We start from the raw sequence: 22,147 nt of genomic DNA, 5'->3' as shown, positions 1-22,147 counted from the left end.
AAAAGTAGTAAAAGATCAAGGTGCAATGCTAAAAATGACAATTAAAAGGAGAAAAATATGAATGTTTGTCGCTGACTTGCAATACAGATTTGTCAAGGTGACATTTTGAATGAACACATTGCGTACATGTTCAATTTATAACAGTGCATGTCAATATCGTCGATGAATAGGAACCAAGGGAAATATTCCTGAAAAAAACCGCAATGCAAGTTATTGAACATCTGTATTATGTTTTCAAAGTTGCAATAAGAAACTCCAATAAATAAAAACAAAAACATGGAGAAAAACGAACAAAACAACTGCTTGACAGATTGGTCACAATTCTATACAAGAACAACAGTGGCTGTAATATTTTGATACTATAAGAATAGTTAATGAAGGACTGAAATGGAAAATATCCGTCTACTATGAAAATTGAAATTTTGATCTTATCATACAAAAGGAGGCAATTTGACGTGAATTATAATATTTTGTTTAGCAGAGTCAGATTATTCCTGTGAACTTTTTATTCCTCTTGAAAGTGCAGTAAAATCAGTATGTGAAGGACAGATTGTTTTTTTTTTCAATATTTTTAAACTTTTGTTTTCGGTGCAAAAAACGCCGGGCAAATTAAAAAAAATAAAATGTGTTGAAACCTTTTATGTTTGTAACTATATAAAAGAGAAGATTTTGTATTATTGCAAATGAGACAACTGTCCACAAGAGACCAAAATGACACAGACATTAATAACTATAGGTCACCATACAGCCTTCAACAATGAGCAAAGCCCATACCGAATAGTCAGCTATTATTGACCCCGATATGACAATGTAAAACAATTTAAATGAGAAAACGAACGGGCTTATTAAAATAAAAGAAATGAACGAAAAACACAATTACTATGTTCATTAAAGCTCAAAATTATACATAATTACTAATTATACAACTGTTAGAGGTATAGGGGGAGGGTTGAGATCTCACAAACATGTTTAACCCCGCCGCATTTTTGCGCCTGTCCCAAGTCAGGAGCCTCTGGCCTTTGTTAGTCTTGTATTATTTAAATTTTAGTTTCTTGTGTACAATTTGGAAATTAGTATGGCGTTCATTATCACTGAACTAGTATATATTTGTTTAGGGGCCAGCTGAAGGACGCCTCCGGGTGCGGGAATTTCTCGCTACATTGAAGACCTGTTGGTGACCTTCTGCTGTTGTGTGTTTTTTTTATTTTGGTCGGGTTGTTGTCTCTTTGACACATTCCCCATTTCCATTCTCAATTTTATTTAACTTATATAAGTGCTTTCAGCATTGAATTGGGTTTATAAAATTGCATTGTATTTGTAACTTTATCATATCCTATAAAAGCAAATTTTTTTAATTTTTTTTCACCTAGAAAATAGTGATATAAAAGTCTTACTCATATAATGAAGAAATCAATCTAAATTTGTTTTATAACATTTTGTTTTCAAACCTGATATAAACAAATATATATAAAACGACAATTTAGATTTAGAATAAGATAAATTTACTTTTAATGTCTTCCTGGCTGTTATCCCGAAATCTTATTATCTGCTCGAAGGATTTTATCAACCCGATAACAAATATCAAATAAGGGTTAATAACAGGGAAAACATGTTATGTAAATGGATTAATTTATGTTTCCACATTAAACTTTTTTATATTTAAAGCATTTTTTTGGTGCATCAATTGTTTGACTTTCAATAGGATCACTCTGAGAATAAAAATTGGCCAAAGGATCATGATTGAATCATACGAAGCAGTTTAGTAAACATAAACTGTTGCCTGCAATGAATAACTTTATCCTTCTTACGACAACTTTTAAATTGCGTGATGTACTTACATAAGTAATAGCAATACAATGGTCTATTAGTGAACTTTGCACAGTCCATGATTCGTACTTAATCTTAACTATAAATTATCTTTTGTTTTTTAAAGGTACATGTAATGTATACATTTTCCAACGTCAGTTTGATGAAGTGCATAATTTAAAACAAACGTTTTAAGTTATATAAAAGTAAAAAAAACCGTAAATGTTGTGTTAACAAGTGACATAATCAGTCAAAAATCAATTATATTTTGTTTAAATTTAGTATCAAAACAAGACCGACTTTCTTGTAAATGTTTTTATTGTGTTGATGTATCACAGACGAAAAAGTTATTTTAGAAATAAAAAATTCAACTTGGCGTTAAAAAAGATGTAAGCACGTGTTATGTTGATAGTAATTAGAACAAGTAACAGCTACAATATTTTGGTGTATAACGTTATTTGTCTCTTTCTCTTTCACTGTGAATCTGGAAGGTCATTACATTTGAATTGAATTAAGGGAAATAGTTACATTTTTGTACACAGTCAATTATCAGTATTGAAGAAGTCTCCGGATCACTATGAACAAGATACAGTACACAGTACATCCAATTAACAATAACTTTGACAAAGCTCATTATAGGATATGCTTACCCTTCCGGTGCATCAGAGATCACCTCCAGTTTTTGATGGGGTTTGTGTTGCTGAGTCTTTAGTTATCTATGTTGTGTCTTGTGTTCTTTAATTTTTTGGTCTGTCACTTTCATTTTGAAGACATGGCGTTGTCAATTTATTTTCGATCTATGAGTTTGACTGTCCCTCTGGTATCTTTCGCCACTCTTTTAGCCTTACTGATAGATTGTTTGACTGTTTTATAACTTGCTTGCCTATAATTGTTATCTGTACCCTAAAAGGACTTTGTAGGAAATTATTTAGTGGCATTTCCAATACCAGATAATTGTTTGGATTGCTTGTTTAGGCTGTCACTGAATTGTTAAGTCATTGTGCTTTTTATATAACCAAAAAAGATTACTAGTGATATGGGCGGAACGTACTTGTATATTCGCCATACATCCTGTTATAAGTTAACCATGATAATCTCTTTAAGAAATACCGTATGATCATTCGGTATATTAATGTACATACTTCGAATAACAACAGAGAAACGCACAAAAACAAATCCAAAAACATATTATTCAGTCTATGATAAGAGTTAGAAAATAGAAATTTAACAAAAATGTTACCGGGTATTTTTTTCATAGTTGAAATGTTTTACAAGAAAGCAATTTCGATCAGCATACTATAAATATGAAAACCATATAATCATCATTGTTGAAGGCCGTACGGATACATATAACTGCTAACGTCCACTTCATTTGATCATTGATGGATAGATACCTCATTGGCAATTCGGTGACATATCTCTATGTTTATAATGAGAAAGATAATAAAAATATTATTTATATTATTTTATAAAGATAAAAGTCTAACAAGACCAGTGTCACTATTTACAAAATAGTTGAGTACTAGTTTCGCGCCCTTTATTTCTTGATGGTCAGTGAGATCCAAGGCTCAAAGTTGCAGGCTGTACTTTGACCTATATTTTTTTACTCTTTGACTATATGGAGAGTTTCTTATCTTCTTATTTATAGTTACAATGAAAATGATTTTACAGTACAACACTTTATTCTAGTATTCTATTCAACCTGGACGCTTGTTTTCCTACTAACAAGTGGCGCTCAGTGAAAAATAATGAATTTGAAAGCTATAAACAACAGAATTTCTAAAATCGTACAAGATGAATTTTAATGTCAAATGCTTTGGGTAAACAATGATTCTCTCCTGCTAATAGTGTTATTTCACAAAAAAAAAAATAATAAGAGATATATATATTGATATATAAAAAAGAAAATGTGGTATGATTGCCAATAAGACAACTGTCCACACGAGACCAAAATGTCACAGACATTAACAACTATAGGTCACCGTACGGCCTTCAACAATGAGCAAAGCCTGGCCTTTTTCTATATCTTGACTGTAATTATCCATCGATTTATATTTGGTCTCTTGAAAATATCAAGATCGCGAGATATTCATATGGTTTAATATAAAATTGCATTAGTGTAGGCATAAAAATAAACTAGTTGCATCTTTCCAATTTAGTTGTTTTGATACTATTTGTCTTAAATTTATTCTTAATGTATTTGTAATATATAATATCAAAATTATTATACATTCGGCTTTCAGATTTTTGATATTGGTAAATCCAGAAAATTTATAAAGTGTTGCTTTAATTTTTAGATTCTACGTAACAACTACCATAATGATGTCAGTGCTAAATTTCATTATCCTTCTTGTAATACAAAAATGACCACAACATACCAGTGACCAAAAAAAAATCAGTTTTCTATGTTGAAAAAAGTGTGGACTGTCGATACACAGTTATGATTGAAAAATTCCCTCATGCATACCGCTGTATATTATTCTTAAAATGATACAATTAGTCAAGAAAAGAACTTTCTTCTTTTCGTGTCTGAAAAGGATTGATATAAGCAGTTGTTTGTTTTTTTCTTAAAACTAGTAGGTAACATAAACAGGGAAATACATCACTTTTCTGTGACAAAAAACTCGAATTTGTCATAACTGATTTATTATATAATAATATTCACAATAGGCGCCTCTTTGTGGTTTTGTATTTTTGGTCTTCCCGCAAATACTTTTTATTTTAACGTGAAAAAGATCATGACAAATGAGAGTTCATTGTTATTTATTTTGGTAAATCTGTTACTTTTGACTGATTCGGCTTTAAGCAGATTTGTTTTGCCTTCAGGCAATAATTTTCACACTGTTTCTTTAAAAAGGCAACATAGAAATATATGATTAAACCACAATATACCAAATGCATTTTGTACGTTTGCAAACAACATCAAATGAGAAATATATAACCGCAATAAAAAGTAAAATGCTCACTTTTTTTTGTATTTTGTAAGAAACAACAAATCACAGTTGGATGACCAAGACAAATGTGAAATTGAAGACCGTGGAAATCTGAAAATGTAAAAAAGGCATAAAATCCGGATGGCCGTTTATGTCAAGGACTTTTCACAGATGTACTTTTTAGCATCCTATGTAGCATAATTCAGATTTAGCACAATATTTCGTAATATAAGTTTTCAATGGCTATCACAAATTTTAAGGTTTAAGACGATGCTTAATAGTTTTCCTTACAATTTTGAATCGAGCATCATGTTTACAAAAAACAAATGCAGATTATCTGTGCGTTGCAAAAGCGTAGTATACAGTTTCTAATATTCAAACTATGCCAATGAAAAAAAGTCTTATGATTGCTATAAAATGAATAAACAAAAAGGTCAAGACAATTTGAAAATTAAAAACAAATTGCTGATGGGTTGAGGTTCATTTTTATTCTGCAGTTATACGTACATATTAAGCTTTTTTAACGTTCTTTTTCGTAAGTGTGTCTGTTTGTTTGCAACACTAGTACATTACTTTCAGATGTTTATGACCTGCCAATCGTTTAAAAAATCGAATACATTTCCGGTAGAGACTAATATTTAAACATCCTTGCCAATTAGACAAAAAGGAAAAATTATTTGCGAAATCCTCTCCAAAGTTATATCAAAATCCTTCATTTGGTAAGTAGAATAACGAATGCCTTCAATGACTCAGAATCTGTTTATAGCAATACTTAATAACATTTAAAAAGACATTAACCTGATCTTCGTTAGAAAGTGGATTTTGAATTATATGGTTCAAACTTAAAAATTGAAAGCGCTGCAGATAAAATTCCAATATGTGATCTGTTCAAAATGAGAAAGAAAGGTGACAAAAGACCAATCATAGTAAAGCTTGCAAATGTGTAGATGCGGGGTCTTGTATAGAAAAGGTCAAAGAGTTAGAAAATTCTTCTTTATGCAAAAACATAGTTAAAAAAGTTATGAAAGCGCTCCGTAGATATCGAGGCGTATTTTGTGAAGGACAATATCTTTGTAGGTAGCACATTTTGAGCAATTTGAAATGTTTAAGTCGGAACGTACATGTTTTGAATTTTTTTTTAACAAATACGATACTTTGCTTATGTGAATGTTGGTCACAAAAATAGTACACTAGAGTTTCAAGCTATTTTTTTATGATTGAATGTAAATGGTTAAAATAAGAATTCGAAAAACTAAATGCATAATTTAGTTACAAACGTTAGAAAGGTATAAAACTCGGAAATTTAGCTTGTATCGAACCGATGACGTTCTGGTCGTTAATAGTTATCTAAGGTACCAGGATTATAATTTAATACGCCAGACGCGTGTTTCGTCTACATACGACTCCTCAGTGACGATCAGATCAAAATAGTTGTAAAGCCAAACAAGTACAAAGTTGAAGAGCAACGAGGACCAAACAATCCAAAAAATTGTGCCAAATACGACTAAAGAAATCTATTTCAGGGATAAGAAAACCCTTTTTTAAAATAAAGTTTTGACAACAGAAAATTTATTAAAATTACCAATAATACGAAATGGGAACTATATTTGTAGAGTTGATAATAAAACAATGATGAAACACTTTGTGTCGAAATAAGTAGAATGTTTAATTTTGATGTTCTAAAGGAATGGTGATCTTTCATTTCCAAAGATCTGTTGCCCGATTGTATTGGTCAGTGTTTTATCGAAGCTATACACTACAATTCTGACAGTTAACTCATGTGTGCCGGAGATTACTAAGACAACTTTATCGATAACCTTTTAGGATTTAGACACTCAGACAAATCAAATGTTTGCGTTAATTTTATTGTACTTTGAATAATTTTGCACACGCTACAAAATTATCAAAAAATATATAGTTCGTTTTTTTTAATTCCGTAAAGTGGTCGTTAAAATTGACAAAAGGATGTTTATTTATAATGTGGAGCAGGATCTGCTTACCCTCCCGGAGCACCTGAGATCACCCCTAGTTTTTGGTGGGGTTCGTGTTGTTTATTCTTTAGTTTTCTATGTTGTGTCATGTGTACTATTGTTTTTCTGTTTGTCTTTTTCATTTTTAGCCATGGCGTTGTCAGTTTGTTTTAGATCTATGAGTTTGACTGTCCCTTTGGTATCTTTCGTCCCTCTTTTATAAACTTCTACGGAGTTATTCGTCCATGAAAATGCGTTCAAAAACTGGTGATTTACTGTTAGATTCTAGAAATAAAATAGGGGAAACTCTTATCACCTCTACCTTTTAATAATCACTTGAACTATTAATCCTTTTGATGATATATTTGTTATTGATTATAAAAGTTCTGATCATGTATTTATTTGGAAACAATAATGTATTATTTGGAAAATCTCTCGAAGCTCTACACAAACTGCTTGAAAAAATACTGATTTACTTTTTAGTACTATCTAAAACGTATAATAAAGTAATTATTTTCAATACAAAAATACAAAAGCTGTTGTAATCAAAAATGACATGCAACCGGTAATGTACCTTCTTTGAATAACATAAAAGAAACACACAAATATCAAAAACACAACACACTAGAAAAAACAATAGAATCTTAATTAATTGGTTGACCAAATCAGTAGTTCTGGGCCAATAGATTATATACAATCACTGCAACATTGATATATATATCATTTCTAAAATTCACGAATCGTATACTAGTAATAAAAAACTTTACAGTATACTGGTGAAAAAAATAAACTGCATCCTTCTTCGAAAAAAAATGATGCACCCCAAGTGTAAACTGTCAATGTAAAGTTGTGAACATTTTGCTGAAACATACCACTGATTATAGTTGTTTAAATCATACTTCTAGTCACAAGAAAACAATTTTGTAAGTTCATCTCTGCACAGAATTGGTTTTAAGCAGACTTGTTGTATTATAATATTAATTAGAAAACAGAAAAACATATCAAGTACCTGTGATAAAACCTGTCATAATTTATTTATTATATAATAATAATCAGGTGCCTTATTGTGGTTTCTTATGTTTTGTCTTCCCGCTACTATGTTTTACTCAAATATGAAAAAGATCATGACAAATGAGAGTTCATTGCTATATCTATTGGTACATCCGTTTCTTTTGACTGATTCGGCATTCACCGATTTCATTTAGTCCTAAGGCAATCATACTAACAATATTTGGTTATGAAAAGATATGAGGAGAGAAAAAAGAACACAAATATTTACCACAATATATCAAGTGCATTGTGTAACGCTTGCAAAAAAATTCAAACGAAAAAAAAATCTAACTATAAAAAAAAACCATACTTGTTGTTTTATATTTTGTGAGAAATAAAAGCAGTTGGAAAATCAAATAAAAAAAATTATGATTAATGTATTGATTGATGCTTAAAGCCACTTTTCACAGTATTGTATTAATAGAAAATTTTTAACCAAAAACGTATATATTTTAAGAAAACTCTGTTGATTAAAATTGGAGATTTACTGATTTTAAGACAAATAAAAAAAAGATTTTAGCCGATTAAATATTCTTTCTTTACAAAGCTTTCTGTTCACCTTATTGAAAGAATTAAATCAGCAATATTTCAGAAATTAGAGAGATAAATAAAGGCAACAGTCGTATATATATATACCGCTGTTCGACAGTCATAAATCGATTGAATCAAAACCCAATCCTGTAAACTAAGACCGTGGAGAAACATCAACTAACAGAGAAACACAACGAAACAACAGGAACACTAAGGTGAACAAACAAAAACGACACACAGAAACGAACTATAAGATAACAACTGCCATTTTCCTGACTTGATACAGGAAATTTAAAGGAAAAATGGTGGGTCGAACCTGATGTTGTGGCTAGCCAGATCTCGCACTTTTATGGCAATGATAAATAGTTATATGACACAATAACATACAGGAATACAGTACAAATAAATGCAAGAACATTAAGGAGAAAGAAATACACAAAAAATCAATACAATACTAGTAGTACATTTCGACACAACCACAGAATAAAAACAAACACATAAAACAACATAGGACAGCACACAAAACAGCACAACAGAATCACAAACTGTTTTTCACACGATTGGTTCAACTCCACAAAAGTGACGTCAAATGTTAATTTCTTAAAACAAACATTTGATACTGTTCAAGGTCAGGTTTGTAACTTTGTTATTTGGTGTATTTCATAACAATTACAAGAATATTAATATAGAATTGTGTTAGTAATTAGATTGTTAATTGTATTATCTTGTAATGTCAGTAATTTTTCTCAATCATTTTTCTAAATACATTGTCCTTATTCGATTTTCAGCTATAGTTAAACGAGCTAAAAAATTGAAAACAACACGTTTTATAATTTCTTGCGTCCGAAGCGCTTTTCTGGATTTACCTTCATCAGGAACGCTCAAAGCCAAGCATTCGAAATCCGAAGATGTAAAAATACCGAAACCGTTAAATATCTATATGTCAAAAAGATCTATAATAAAATGCCAATTGTATGCAACTTATTTTCTAAATTTCTGTCATAGCCCATTTACAGAAACAAAACCGTAAGTGTTGAAACGAAAACCGTTCAATTACGATTATGTGAATGATTAATAAATTTATATTAGTCGTAACATAATTTACGTGTTCTGAAATAAAAAATCAAAGATGTAAAATGCATGAATTTATATCCTATATTTGAAAACGTTCCTATATATAAGTACATCATAACTTTGAAACTAAATCATTGTAAAAGCGATTAAATTTGTCAACAGTATTAAGCAATCAAGATACAAGATCACAGATTTATTTATCACAAATTATGTGTCCTGAAATCTAACATGTCAATAACGAATCACACGTAGCTAAGGAAAAAAAGTATGCAACGGGAAATGGAACAGCATCGACAAAGAAGAAAATAAGCAATAGGAAAAGAAAAACATTATCTTTTGTCGTTTGTTTTTGTGAATAATTACATTAGATGTATGTTTCATTATAATACGTTATTCTGATTGGCTAACTGCACATCACATGTTATTCTGTAAGCAATTGCATCAGACAATAACATTTATCATTCTTGATGAGTCGAGGTCCGACAATAAAGTGCACAGGTGAACTAAATAAAACTTGATAAAAATCGAGTTTTCATGATATTAGTTAAAAATGTAATTATAAGTATTGAATGCTTCTTTTTGTAACTTTATAGGGTTGTAAAAGCGTTGACCGTGCGTACATGTTTAGAATGAAGCGCTCAATTATTAAAAAGCATTTCATGTGAAACTGAAAAATCTAAAATGCAGGAAAAACACAGTGATATATTGTTTAATTTGAATAGATTAGACAGTAAAGCTAGGTCTTGTGGAAACGATGATAGTCCGTCGGAAGGGGACGATAAATGGCTGACCCGTGTTGAGAGAGGGCCATATCTCTTGCACGTTAAAGACACCCTTGTAGATTTCGAGAAAGAGTAGGCTTATGCTACACCCTCAAAGTGGAATGGGATTAATATAAGTTGCAAAACTTTTTTCCCAATCCACTGTGCATAAATATGTTTAAACTTAGATTTTAACAGTATTTCTCATCTACTCACAAGTTCAGTGATTGTTTATATCATATTTATCATTAATATTACAGAAGTAGACTTTAAAAGATTTGCTGGAAATCTGGGGAATATTTGAAAAAATAAAATTCATAATTGTAGTGCCATTTAAAGTTTCCGTGAAAAAAGTTATGGGACCACATATAAATGTAAAATACAAATCCATGATTCACACTCTGTATGTAGCTTTATCTTATTTATTACAACTATCCTTTTTTTAAACCATCTGAAAAGTTACGTGGTTTTTTTTGGCGTATCTGATAGATTTTCAATATTTAAGCTTGAATCGGAGCGTTTTTAATGATTAAATCAGTTAAAATCTTAAAAAAAAAACGAATCAAATCAATTGAAATAGACACTTAAGTGTTCAAAAACTGTCCAAAATCTTTCGTTAGATGAACATGAAATTTGAGGCCAAAATCGGCCCTTACTCGTTTGAAGTGATTGAATATTTTTACGGCACATCATGATAACAAATGTCTCACCAGCCAATTAGTTAATTATGTAAAAAATAAGATTGGATATGATTGCCAATGAGACAACTCTTCACAAGAGACCAAATGACACAGAAATTGACAAATATAGTTCACCGTACGTTAGCCTTATTGTTCTGACATGAAAAAACAGTGATATGTTTATAGTCTGTTAATTTACCGTACATTTTCTTTTTAAAAAAAAGCCGTGTCATTCGAAAGACTGTATATTTTCTATCTAATTGACTTAATCAATTGTATGTCTTTTATCTTTAATTAATGAATTGATCAGTATTGCAGCTGTTACGCAATGTTTATGCATTGTGCCTTATACATTACACAAAAACTGTGTATTCACAAAAATTGACCAAATCGTATTTAATTTAAAATTTAGATTTTTGTTTTTTTGAAGCTATACAATAAACTCATTATAGATACCAGGACTGAAATTTTATACAACTTAATATTGTATTTGTTTTAATGCGAGTGCTACGGTTTGATGAAGTCGAAAAACGCGTCTAACGTAAAATATAATTATCCTGATATCTTTGAATAGGTCTAGTCGTTAACTTGTCTTCCGCGCTTGCATGCTATTAAAAGTAAAATAACACAGATACTGAACTCCGACGAAAATTGTATATTATAAGCATTCAAGCAAATGGAAAAATATAAAGCTCAAACACATCAAACGAATGAATTACAGCTGTAAAAGTCATATTCCAGGTTTGGTACATTTTGGACATTTTTTTATGTAAGAACTGATGGATTGGACCTTGTTTCATAGCTTGCTAGACCTCTCACTTGTAAAACAGCTGCATTTAGTGAAACAGAGAGGCGCATAATACCAAAGGGACATTCAAACGCATTAGTCGAAAATAATCTGATAAGCTAGTGCAACAAAATAGGGGAACAGCCGTCAACATTCTGTTTTAATCTTAATCACGATAATATACACAACTAAATAGGTCAACACAGAAAACTAAAAAGGTATAAAGACAGAGAACATTAGGGAAAACGACAAAAATAATTTAAAATTCTACCATAGCACAATAACACATTAAAATATCTGAATGTTAATGCCTATACCGATCCAGGTAGATTTTACCAAAAAAGACTACACAGTAAATGTAACAATTTACAGAGACAAATAAAGAACCACATCAATAAGTTATTAAGATGATATACATAGTCAGAACCTAGGACATATACCTCACGATCATCATGTATTATTTGTGAAGTTGATACGGAATCAATGTCTTGGTATTATATCGTCCGATGAACTTTCTGATTAAAAATGCGAGACGTTCTTTGACATAACCGTCGTGCATTAAATTTCTACGCAGACATTGGTGACGCTTTAGAAAGTCTGAGTTGCAGCTGCAAGCTCTTGAATATCGACTGAGTTAGGAAATTTATATCTCGTATGCAGTTGAATTTTGTATATTGCTACTAAGGTGGGGGAAATTAATAATTTCAAAACTAAAAACGTCTCGTTTGTCATGAATTTTGATACTTAGCTATTCACTTCCACTTGAGTCTAAAAATGAGACAGAGGAAGCCCTGTCTGCTATTTTTGAAGTTTTTAGTTTTGGAGCATATATTTATAAAAAAAAATAACCAGAAAAGATTTGATTGTTGATGGAAATGAAATCATCAATATAATATGAATTTGAGATTAAATAATCTGGATTCTCTGAACTTCTAGTTTTTGACAAATGTTTGAAGGAACATCGATTCTATAAAGATAAAAGAAAAATGTTGGCAAGTAGAGGTGCACAGCTTGTTTCCTTATGAAAGCCGGCAATTTGTTGAAAAACTTTATCTCTAAATTCAACACAGATTGGTTAATAAGAAACTTTAGTTAATGATCACTTGATTCATTGGGAAGCATGTTTTATCTTTGTGAGTCTTAATAAAAAATGCTGTATGATATCCCAAACTAATAAAACGATAGCGTATGCTACCGTTTTTTATGTTGAAAAGCAAACTGTTTTTTTTTTCTTCTAGGAGATCTCCATTGAGGAATGGTAGTAGATTTTTTTATAATCCACATAAGGTAAATACCACTACACGAGTAAAAAGTAAAATCGAAAAATTCCTTAATATTGAAAACGATGTATGAACAAACCGAACAAACATAAAAGGTAAAAATGATATGGTTACAGCAGTCAACATTTCACAGAGTTTTTAAAGACCTTATTTCACTGCAGACATCATTTTTGTCAATTTAATGGACAAATCTGACACCGAACATGCAGATGAGCTCGCAATATACCAATTGATGTGTAGGGGTTTTCTAACATTAGGACCATGAGGTATATATCACCTTTCCGATATGTTTATGTATAGATATCCAGTAAAACATGATCAAGGGGGTTGTAAATATAAGGCGAGTCGGAACAGTCACATACCAGAGTATTTTTTATGGAGTGTTGCATATCAATTTATCAATAAAATATTGTCTATAGTTAAATAATTTAGTTTGAAATGGTTTTAGTGTAACTGTATGAACAATAGAAGCATACTGATTTTGAAAATAGATTTATTTAAGATGTAAACTCCTTGTGATTAGTTATTGGTGTTAAATGCATAAATTCCTTTATTAATGAACTGAATGGAAAATAATTTCTTCGTTTCATCATGTGAATGTTCCAATATTGGCCAGTTTATTGGAGAAATTGTGTGTTTGCATCCTTTGTCAAATCTTTCAATCATTGTTGAAAAGTAATAGGCAGTGAAAAAAAGAAACGTTATAATGTAACGTAACCCTATCGGATGGTAAAGTGGTGAAACACCGTCTCCAAATGAAGACAACTGTAGTATACCGCTGTTTGAAATTCATGAATCGATAAATAAAATAATAAATCCAAAGCATTCCGAAACTAATCGGGATTTGGAAAAGCTTTTTACCTTTGGATGATGGTAATGTTTTGCCCATGACTGCGCGTTATATATTTACATCACTCCAGGCTGGACTTATTTGATGTTGTCGGAGCAACCATGTGGCCTTGCCGTACCTATTTCCTTTATCCCGGAATTTTCTCAACCATTTCAGAACGGATTACTAAGTTATAGGGCTATTGGTGTGGTGATATATTTTCTCGATAATGCGTACTTTCAAAGATAGAGAAGAATCATGGTCCGGTTAATAGAAATGGTTATACAGAACTTTGAACATGAAGTAGTCCACATAAAGTACATTCTATTCCGAAAACAGCATTGTATGTGGAACAGCACAGAGGCTAAACAGATGAAGTATAATAATTTTTTTCCTGTTTTGTAACTGTAGCATTGGTTCATTTAAACCGTGTGTCTTTAAAAAGTATGTAAAACCATAATTGTTTCAGAATTAAACTATACTACTGCAAACTTTTTTTGTGTAATATTTACTGGGCTTTTTACTCAAGACAGGCATCTGATATATACTTTTGAAAAGGGTTTTTATGTAATTTTTACATGTTTCTCGTTTTTCGTTTTTTATATAGATTAGACCGTTGGTTATCCCGTTTGAATGGTTTTACACTTGAAATTTTGAGACCTTTTATAGCTTGTTGTTCGGTGTGAGTCAAGGCTCCGCGTTGAAGGCCATACTTTGACCTTTGATTGTTTACTTTTATAAATTATTATTTGAATTGATAGTTCTCTCATATGTACTCATACCACACCTTCCTATACTTTTCATGTATCCTCCATTGACCTATATGTGATATGACGTCTTACTTCTTACTTATGAACCCGTATATTGAAAGTAGCATTAAGACACTAATTAACCTCTCTCCGTATGCATTTATAAATTTGAGATATGTTTTGAATTACCTAGATATAGAAGGATCTGCATGATAGATGAGTTTCATCAAAACTTAATTTTGTTATATTACAATCGTTAATGTCATAAAATGAGCCGTGGTGGGGCGTTGAATTAGAATAAAATACAAAAATCTTCTTAACGATTAGGAATAGTCATGCATTGTATGCATATATAGTTTTCTCAATATTTATACTCTTTCATAATGCTTTTACAGATTACCTGTCATATACAAAAATCAAAGTTTAAAATGATGTTAAGAAGAAATATCATATTTGCCATAATCTACCAGAAGAGATATCATGCTTGCTAAGAAAATGTATCTGTGAAACTGTCAGCAGAACCAAAATATGGTTGTATACCAGATGAACGAAGATATAGAAATAGTTTTACCCCGCCAGATATTCAAGTCACGGTCAAGGGTAGCTCTAATGTATTTTTTTTTTAGTTTTATCTGTTTAATTATTTGATATATTATATGTCTAACGACAGCTGATATTCATTCATTTGATGTTTTTTTGACATTTAATTCCGAAATTTCGTTTTGAATTTTACCTTTGAGTTCGGTAGTTTTGTTAATTTACTTTTTATTAAAGATATCCCAAAGTATCTTTGTCAATATAATGGAGGTTGATGCGACTGTCGTACGTACAAGTGAGAGGTTTAGCTAGGTTTAAAACCAGGTTTAATCCACCCTTTTCTTCTCAAGAAAATTCCTGAACCAAGTTTGCACTATGACAGACATTAACCATTCATTCGTTTGATGTTTTTAAGCTTTTGTTTTGCCATTTGATTAGTGATTTTTCGTTTGAATTTTCCTCAGAGTTCAGTATTTTTGTGATTTTACTTTTTAAATGTGTTCTCAACCTTTTTGTTTGTTAAATGATTAAATACATAACATAATTTATATAACGTTGAAGACAAAAGTTGATCTCTTAATGTAGTTTCGTCGTTTGATCTTATTGATTGATATCACACTTATCCCTTATAAATGTTATATATCGGATCATGTATAAACAACTTTTTATACTACAACAGTTAATAAACGTTTCGCACGTTAACGTGACCTATCGAATAAGACTTATAAGTTGGTTCGTTAGACTGATGCCAAATGTGGAGACTTACGGAGAACAGTTCCGTTTAGTTGAATATAAAACGTAATGTTTAATATTTATTATTTAGAAAATAAAAGAAAAAGAATAAAAAATGGTTTTACTTCTTAATCATACATACCATTATTCAATATAAATTATATAAACCATTCAATTTTAAAATGAAAAGTAAAAAAAGTAAAATAAATATCGAAAAAACAGTTAAAGTCTAAAAAAAAATGCTAGCTGATTTGTGACCTCTAAAACACCACTTATTTTCCTCATATTATGTTGTAAGCCATACACAACTTTCTATTATACCCTCCGCCTCTTTTCTGGCTTTCATGTCTCTTCAATCTTCTAAATTATTTACTTATTTAATACTCTTTTACATTTTTTGTTTGAACATTGTCATTTTATTTAGTTTCTTTTAATAAACTAAGCTGTATTTGGCAAAACTTTTAGGAATTTTGGTCCTCAATGCTCTTAAACTTCGTATTTTCTTTGGCTTTTTTAACTTTTTGGATTCGAGCGTTACTGATGAGTCTTTTGTTGACGAAACGCGCGTCTGGCGTATATACAAAAGTTTAGTCCTGGTATCTATGATGAGTTTATTTGTTACCTTTTCTGTCATCGATCGGACTTGGACTTCTTTAAAGTGAGTTTTACTGTGCGGGTTTTTTTTGTGTATTTGTTTATTCTACATTGGCTAGAGGTATATAGGAGACTGTATAGATCAGACATTATATGTGTCAACCCATCGTATTTTTGCGCCTGTCCCAAGTCAGGAGCCTCTAACGTTTGTTAATTTTGTTTTTATATATATTTGAGAGTTCAGTGTGGCGTCTATGTTCACTGATCCAGAACACATTCGTGTTTAGGCGCCCGCTGAATCCGGCCTTCAGGTGTGGGTTTGTGTCACTGTGTTTAACACCAAATGGTGGACTTCGGCGTTTTTCTGCTTTGGTTGCATTGTTGTCTTTTTGTCATATTCGGCATTTCCATTCTCAATTTTATCAAGTTTATTATACATGTAATTATCAGCCTTTGAATTATAAAAGTATATTTTTTAGAAAATTAGTAACACACTAAAAAGTCAAATAAAAAAATTGCAAAATCAAAAGCTCCAACACATCAAACGGATGGATAACTTTTTCTTATTTTTATTACCGACTTGGTTCCGGCATTTTTTCTGTGGAACTTGCTGAATTGAGCCTGGTATTATAGGTACATTTTTTTGTTTGATAGTTTTATCCTTCAATTTCAAGTTTGAGGTGTTTCTCTTGTATATTGAATAATTCTTGGTAAAAACAAAATTAAACAAAAAAGTTGTTTACAACATGCTCAGAAAACAATTATTTTATGAAGATTATGTGTCATGAACCTAAAGTAAGCATAGTACATACCCCTAATTTGAACAAGGTTATAAGGAACTTTATTTGTATTTTGCCTCTTCAGACTGTAGGCTGTAAGCTTGGAAACTGCTGATAAAGAAACACAACTATGCTGTTTTTCATGTTTTAAGTCTGAACGTCAACCTTTTGATTTTTAATGTACTAAGTTTGAACTTCCGCCTCTTGATTATTCCTGTACTTAGTTTAAACTTCGTCGTCTTGATATTCCCTGTTCTAAGTTTGACATTCAGCAGTTTGATTTTTCCTGTACTGAAGGAGAGACGAAAGATACCAAAGGGACAGTCAAACTTATAAATCTAAAACAAACTGACAACGCCATGGCTAAAACAGAAAAAGACAAACAGAAAAACAATAGTACACATGACACAACATACTAAGTTTGACTTTCAGCATCTCAATTCTCCCCGCACTTAGTTTGAACTTTATCATGTTGATTTCTATCTGTACTAAGTGTAACCTTAAGCAAGTCGATTTTCTATGTACTAAATTTGACTTTCATGATGTTGGTTTTCACTGTACTAGGTTTGACCTTTGCATCTTGTTTTTCCCTGTACTAAGTTTGACCTTCAGCATCTTGATTTTGCCTGTTAATAGTTTGACCTTCAGCATGTAATTTTCACTGTACTAAGTTTGACCTTCAGGATGTTGGATTTCACTGGACTTTGTTTGACCTTAAGCATTTTGTTTTCCCTGTACTAAGCCGGAAACATCGTCAGTGTTTGTGTTTACATAAAATATTAATTAGAAATTATCATTTTGATATAAATTTTTGTAAACCAAAATCATCTCTTCTGCACTTTTTCTTAATTTTAGAATCTACTGTTTCTTATGCCCACCAGTATGTGTGAAGAAATACAACTTTCGAATAAAAAAAATTTTTTTTTTTTTTAAACCACTTTGTTTACACCAAAATTTAAGAAGAAAAATATTTGTAACCAAATACCTTATTTACATTTATCATACTTAATATGTTGGTTTTTTACTAAAAACAACTTTTGAACAATTGATCGTCACAAACAGTTTTCAGTATAAAATGAATAATTAATCTTGATTGATTTGTGGTGATATATAGATAATTGTATAATGCATCTTGTTTTATTACTAAAAGAGAACTATATAAGGCTTCCAGAATCAAATGTTCAGAACCTCACTGGACCACTGCACACTATCTGATCAAGTAAGTCTCAATATTTTATGTCAGTTTTTAATTTACTCTTTAGTCTTCTATCGGTAAATAAAGTTATTCGTTCTTTTCGACTTACGCCGTCTTCTAGTACTTATATTTTTTTGACTTTTGAAAAAGAGGAGACTCTGAGTTTTTCGTTCTTGATATTTTTTAATATAGTTATATCACAATTCTAACTATTCTTTGTTCAAATAATATAATCCATTCGCACAGTTATTTAACAAGGTTCGTGTTAGTTAAAAACAAGGGCATTAAAAAAGAACACATTTGTTTAGAAACACATTGAAACTTGATGATGAAGTTTATTTTGTCATTATATTTTAAAGAAGTATGGGTAGTTCTCTACCATAATGGAATACTTAAATAGCAAAAAATATTTACAATGTAAGAAGAAAATTTGGAGCATACAGAACACGTTTTGATTATTCATTGATGTAATTAAGTCTTATAAAAAAGATATTTTATTTCATAAATTAATGCCCAGTAAACTTTATTTTTGTTATTTTCACGACAGTTTTATTTGGGATTTTTTTAAGAGATATGTCCTTTTTGTTTTTGTTTAATCCATTCTTTTTAAAGAAGACATAACCATCGTTTTTAGATTTACAGAAGGTTCTAATCAGAAAAAGGACTAAGATTTATATTTGATTTTAAAATTGAATACACAGCTGTGGTATCTAATAGTTTCGAGTAGAACGGTTTCCAAATTTTTATACTCAAAGTAAGATTTAATAAGAGGACCAAAATGTAAAGCTAACATTTAAAAAAAAAAAAGTGAACCAGGTCCTTACTGAGAGTTAAAATTGTTTGAAAGAACAATGAATGAAGAATAGAAAAAGATTTACAAATGAAATTTTGCTAAATGCAAGCTTGATTCATTTCTCATAAATATGAATACAAAGAAATTGATAAATAAACTAACGACAGCTAGAGGTGTTTCCATACATCCCTGTATTGTTCTGAATTCCTAACATAGATTTCATTTGAGTGTATTTTCTTATATGTGTCTTTGTGGTTCAGATGCCTTTAGCTATCAACCATGTGATATTATTAGTTATAAAGTGTGCTAGTGACCTAATACGATATAAATGGGGGTTAGCAAAATCAATGTGACGTGAGAGCGTAGCTCGAACCCCCATATGGAATTTACTGACCCCATAAATATCGTATTCTGTCACTCGAATACTATGCAACGAACTTATTTTGCTATCTTAACCTGTGTGTATGTTTTTGGTATTTTAATTAATGGCATTTCAAGTCTATGATCATATCAAGGTTAAAAACCTACATTTATTAGTCTTTACATGACAAATCCCAACAATAACAACTTGTTAGATTTAAAAATGTTTTATGAATTTATTTCAATCGTTTACTACAATGTCTCCGTCTTTTGAAACGTTTAAGATTTTTATTCAAACCCGTGTTGTTTTATATAGGGACGTAACACCAATGCTAAACTGTTTTGAAATAAACCCAGCCAACTAACCTAATATGAAATATACAGGGTCTCCATGCGGTTGCTTTTAACCAATCATGTCCCTGGAAATGTAAAGAATGTAAAAATTGATCATATATTCATTGTCCGAGGTTTTATTGTGACATTGTTCACATCTTTATATCTTTGTCTCAATAAATATTGTCTCAATAGCTGCTATGCAGCCCATCATTTAAACAAATTGTAAACAAATTGTAGGGGAAATTTATATAGAGTTGGTTCCAAGTCAATCAAGTTACTAAAGTAATATCACAAAAAAAACTAAGCTCCGACGGAAATTAAAAACAGAAAGTTTCTGAAAGTTTCGTGAGGGTGTTAACTATAATTATTGTTTCTCACAGAGCTGATTCTATATATCCAATGATATTTTTGTAATAAATCAGAATGAATGCAAACCGTTATTTATTTTGTGGAATATTATACTACTGTTTTAGTGATACACTTTAATCCTCAACCAGAGACAACACATTAAAAAGAAGATGTGATATGAATGCCAATAGGACATCTCTCCAAAAGGGATCAAATGACACAGAAATTAAAAACTATAGGTCACTGTACGACCTTAGAAGACTGTATGGTAAACATTGAGTTAATGTACATATCAAATGCGAAAACGTTTATGGCATTTTTTCGAAAATGCAAACACAACTTTCTACGATTATTTTAATCTCACCCATGATCAAATTTTACCTGTAATTTTGTTTTGTGAACAGATCTGCTTATTTACAAATGCATAATCAAACTTAAGCCAATAGCGCAAACAGAACCCTTACATTATTTTAATCCGAATGGCACACCTATGATCTAGCTAAAGTCAATAGTGCACCCTTACATCAGTTTTAAGAAAATGGCACACACAAAATCAATAGTGTATATAGGACTCTTACGTGATCTTAAAAATCGGACAAATAATTTGTATAATTTTTGTCTATAACAGAATGAAGATCGCAATTTGCGTATTGGTTACCATCTGTACCGCTGTAAGCGCCTCCTATAAAGGATATGGTGGATACGGCTCATACGGAGGAGGTGGTGGTGGATATGGTGGAGGTGGATATGGATATGGAGGATATGGTGGAGGTGGATACGGAGGAGGCGGTGGTTATGGAGGTTATGGTGGTTACTTAGGAGGAGGTGGAGGAGGAGGATATGGAGGAGGTGGATATGGGGGAGGAAGAAATGTCTTTGTTGTAAGACTTACAGGATACGGTGGAGGTGGATATGGAGGAGGTGGATACGGATATGGAGGATATGGTGGAGGAGGTGGATATGGAGGATATGGTGGTAACGGAGGTGGTGGATATGGTGGTTACTATGGAGGAGGTGGAGGTGGAGGTGGAGGTGGAGGTTATGGAGGTTATGGTAGTTACTATGGAGGAGGTGGTGGTGGAGGCGGTGGTTATGGATATGGAAAGGGCAAAGGTAAGATAATGTCTGATTAAAGATATTATTAAATCATTGTTTTAATTATTCAAGACTGCTTTCATTCTTTTTTTTAGCAGCAAATATGTTGGCATGGTCTTCATCTTGTTCCGTCGCTTTACACTTTAAATCCAAATTGACAACATGCATAATATAGCGGACAACTTGCTTCAAACAATCACCTACTTTCAATACGCAAAGGTTGTTTATTTTTCTTCATCATTTCGATAACTTGTGTTTAACTCATAATAACATTATTTGGGATGTAAATCGTCTTCTGATTGGCTAAAGTGTTTATGTCTATCAGCTTATAGACATAATTTTGTCATGTGACAGTGACGTCACTTCATGAACGTATTGTCATGTTTTGCTCCTAAAAAATTCATTTAGAATTAAATAATAAGGGAATACTGTAATATTTTGCCGTCTATTCGAAATAACCTCAAACATATAGTGTATACTTTTAAATAACCCGTAACGCTGTTTTTTTTATTGTGTACCAAATTTGTTATGTTATTTAGAATACAACCTAAGGGAGGAAACAAGACTACATCTAATACTTAACAAAAAAAGGCTATTTTCAGATCATCAGAATAATAAGTAGCAATAAAAGAATTTAAAAAACAATAGTAAACTATAAATCATACAAGATGACAATCCGAAAAACAATGTAAATATAAAGACAATAAGGTTTCTTCGGTTAATAAAAAAACTGAATACAAAAACAAAATCAGACAAAAATGCTGAAATAATAACAATTATTTATTATAACATTGAGACGCTAATGAATGCTATATTATTCTTTTCTGTTTTTCAGGATATTAAATGCAGACTCTAATCGAAAACGGACATCTCACGAATGATATTGTTTTTTTACATTTCTGTTATATAATATAATCTTTGCATCCAA

At 31.1% G+C, this 22,147-nt stretch overlaps 1 protein-coding gene across 1 annotated transcript; it reads left to right on the top strand.

Moving 5' to 3' along the window:
* Positions 1-18,248: 18,248 nt before the first annotated feature.
* On the top strand, positions 18,249-22,147 carry LOC134714103 (ctenidin-1-like). Its single transcript, XM_063575350.1, has 3 exons — positions 18,249-18,311; positions 20,753-21,237; positions 22,055-22,147. Exons 2-3 carry the CDS (start codon positions 20,754-20,756, stop codon positions 22,060-22,062), a joined length of 492 nt encoding a protein of 163 aa, XP_063431420.1. The 5' UTR covers positions 18,249-18,311; position 20,753; the 3' UTR covers positions 22,063-22,147.

This window comes from Mytilus trossulus, chromosome 4 (genome assembly GCF_036588685.1).
Source record: "Mytilus trossulus isolate FHL-02 chromosome 4, PNRI_Mtr1.1.1.hap1, whole genome shotgun sequence".
Lineage (NCBI taxonomy): Eukaryota > Metazoa > Mollusca > Bivalvia > Mytilida > Mytilidae > Mytilus > Mytilus trossulus.
Note: the sequence above shows the minus strand (reverse complement) of the source record. Positions and strands in the feature narration are given on the sequence as shown.

Excerpts from the sequence above, each read along its gene's own strand:
- LOC134714103 (XM_063575350.1), top strand. The coding sequence starts at position 20,754 with ATGAAGATCGCAATTTGCGTATTGGTTACCATCTGTACCGCTGTAAGC.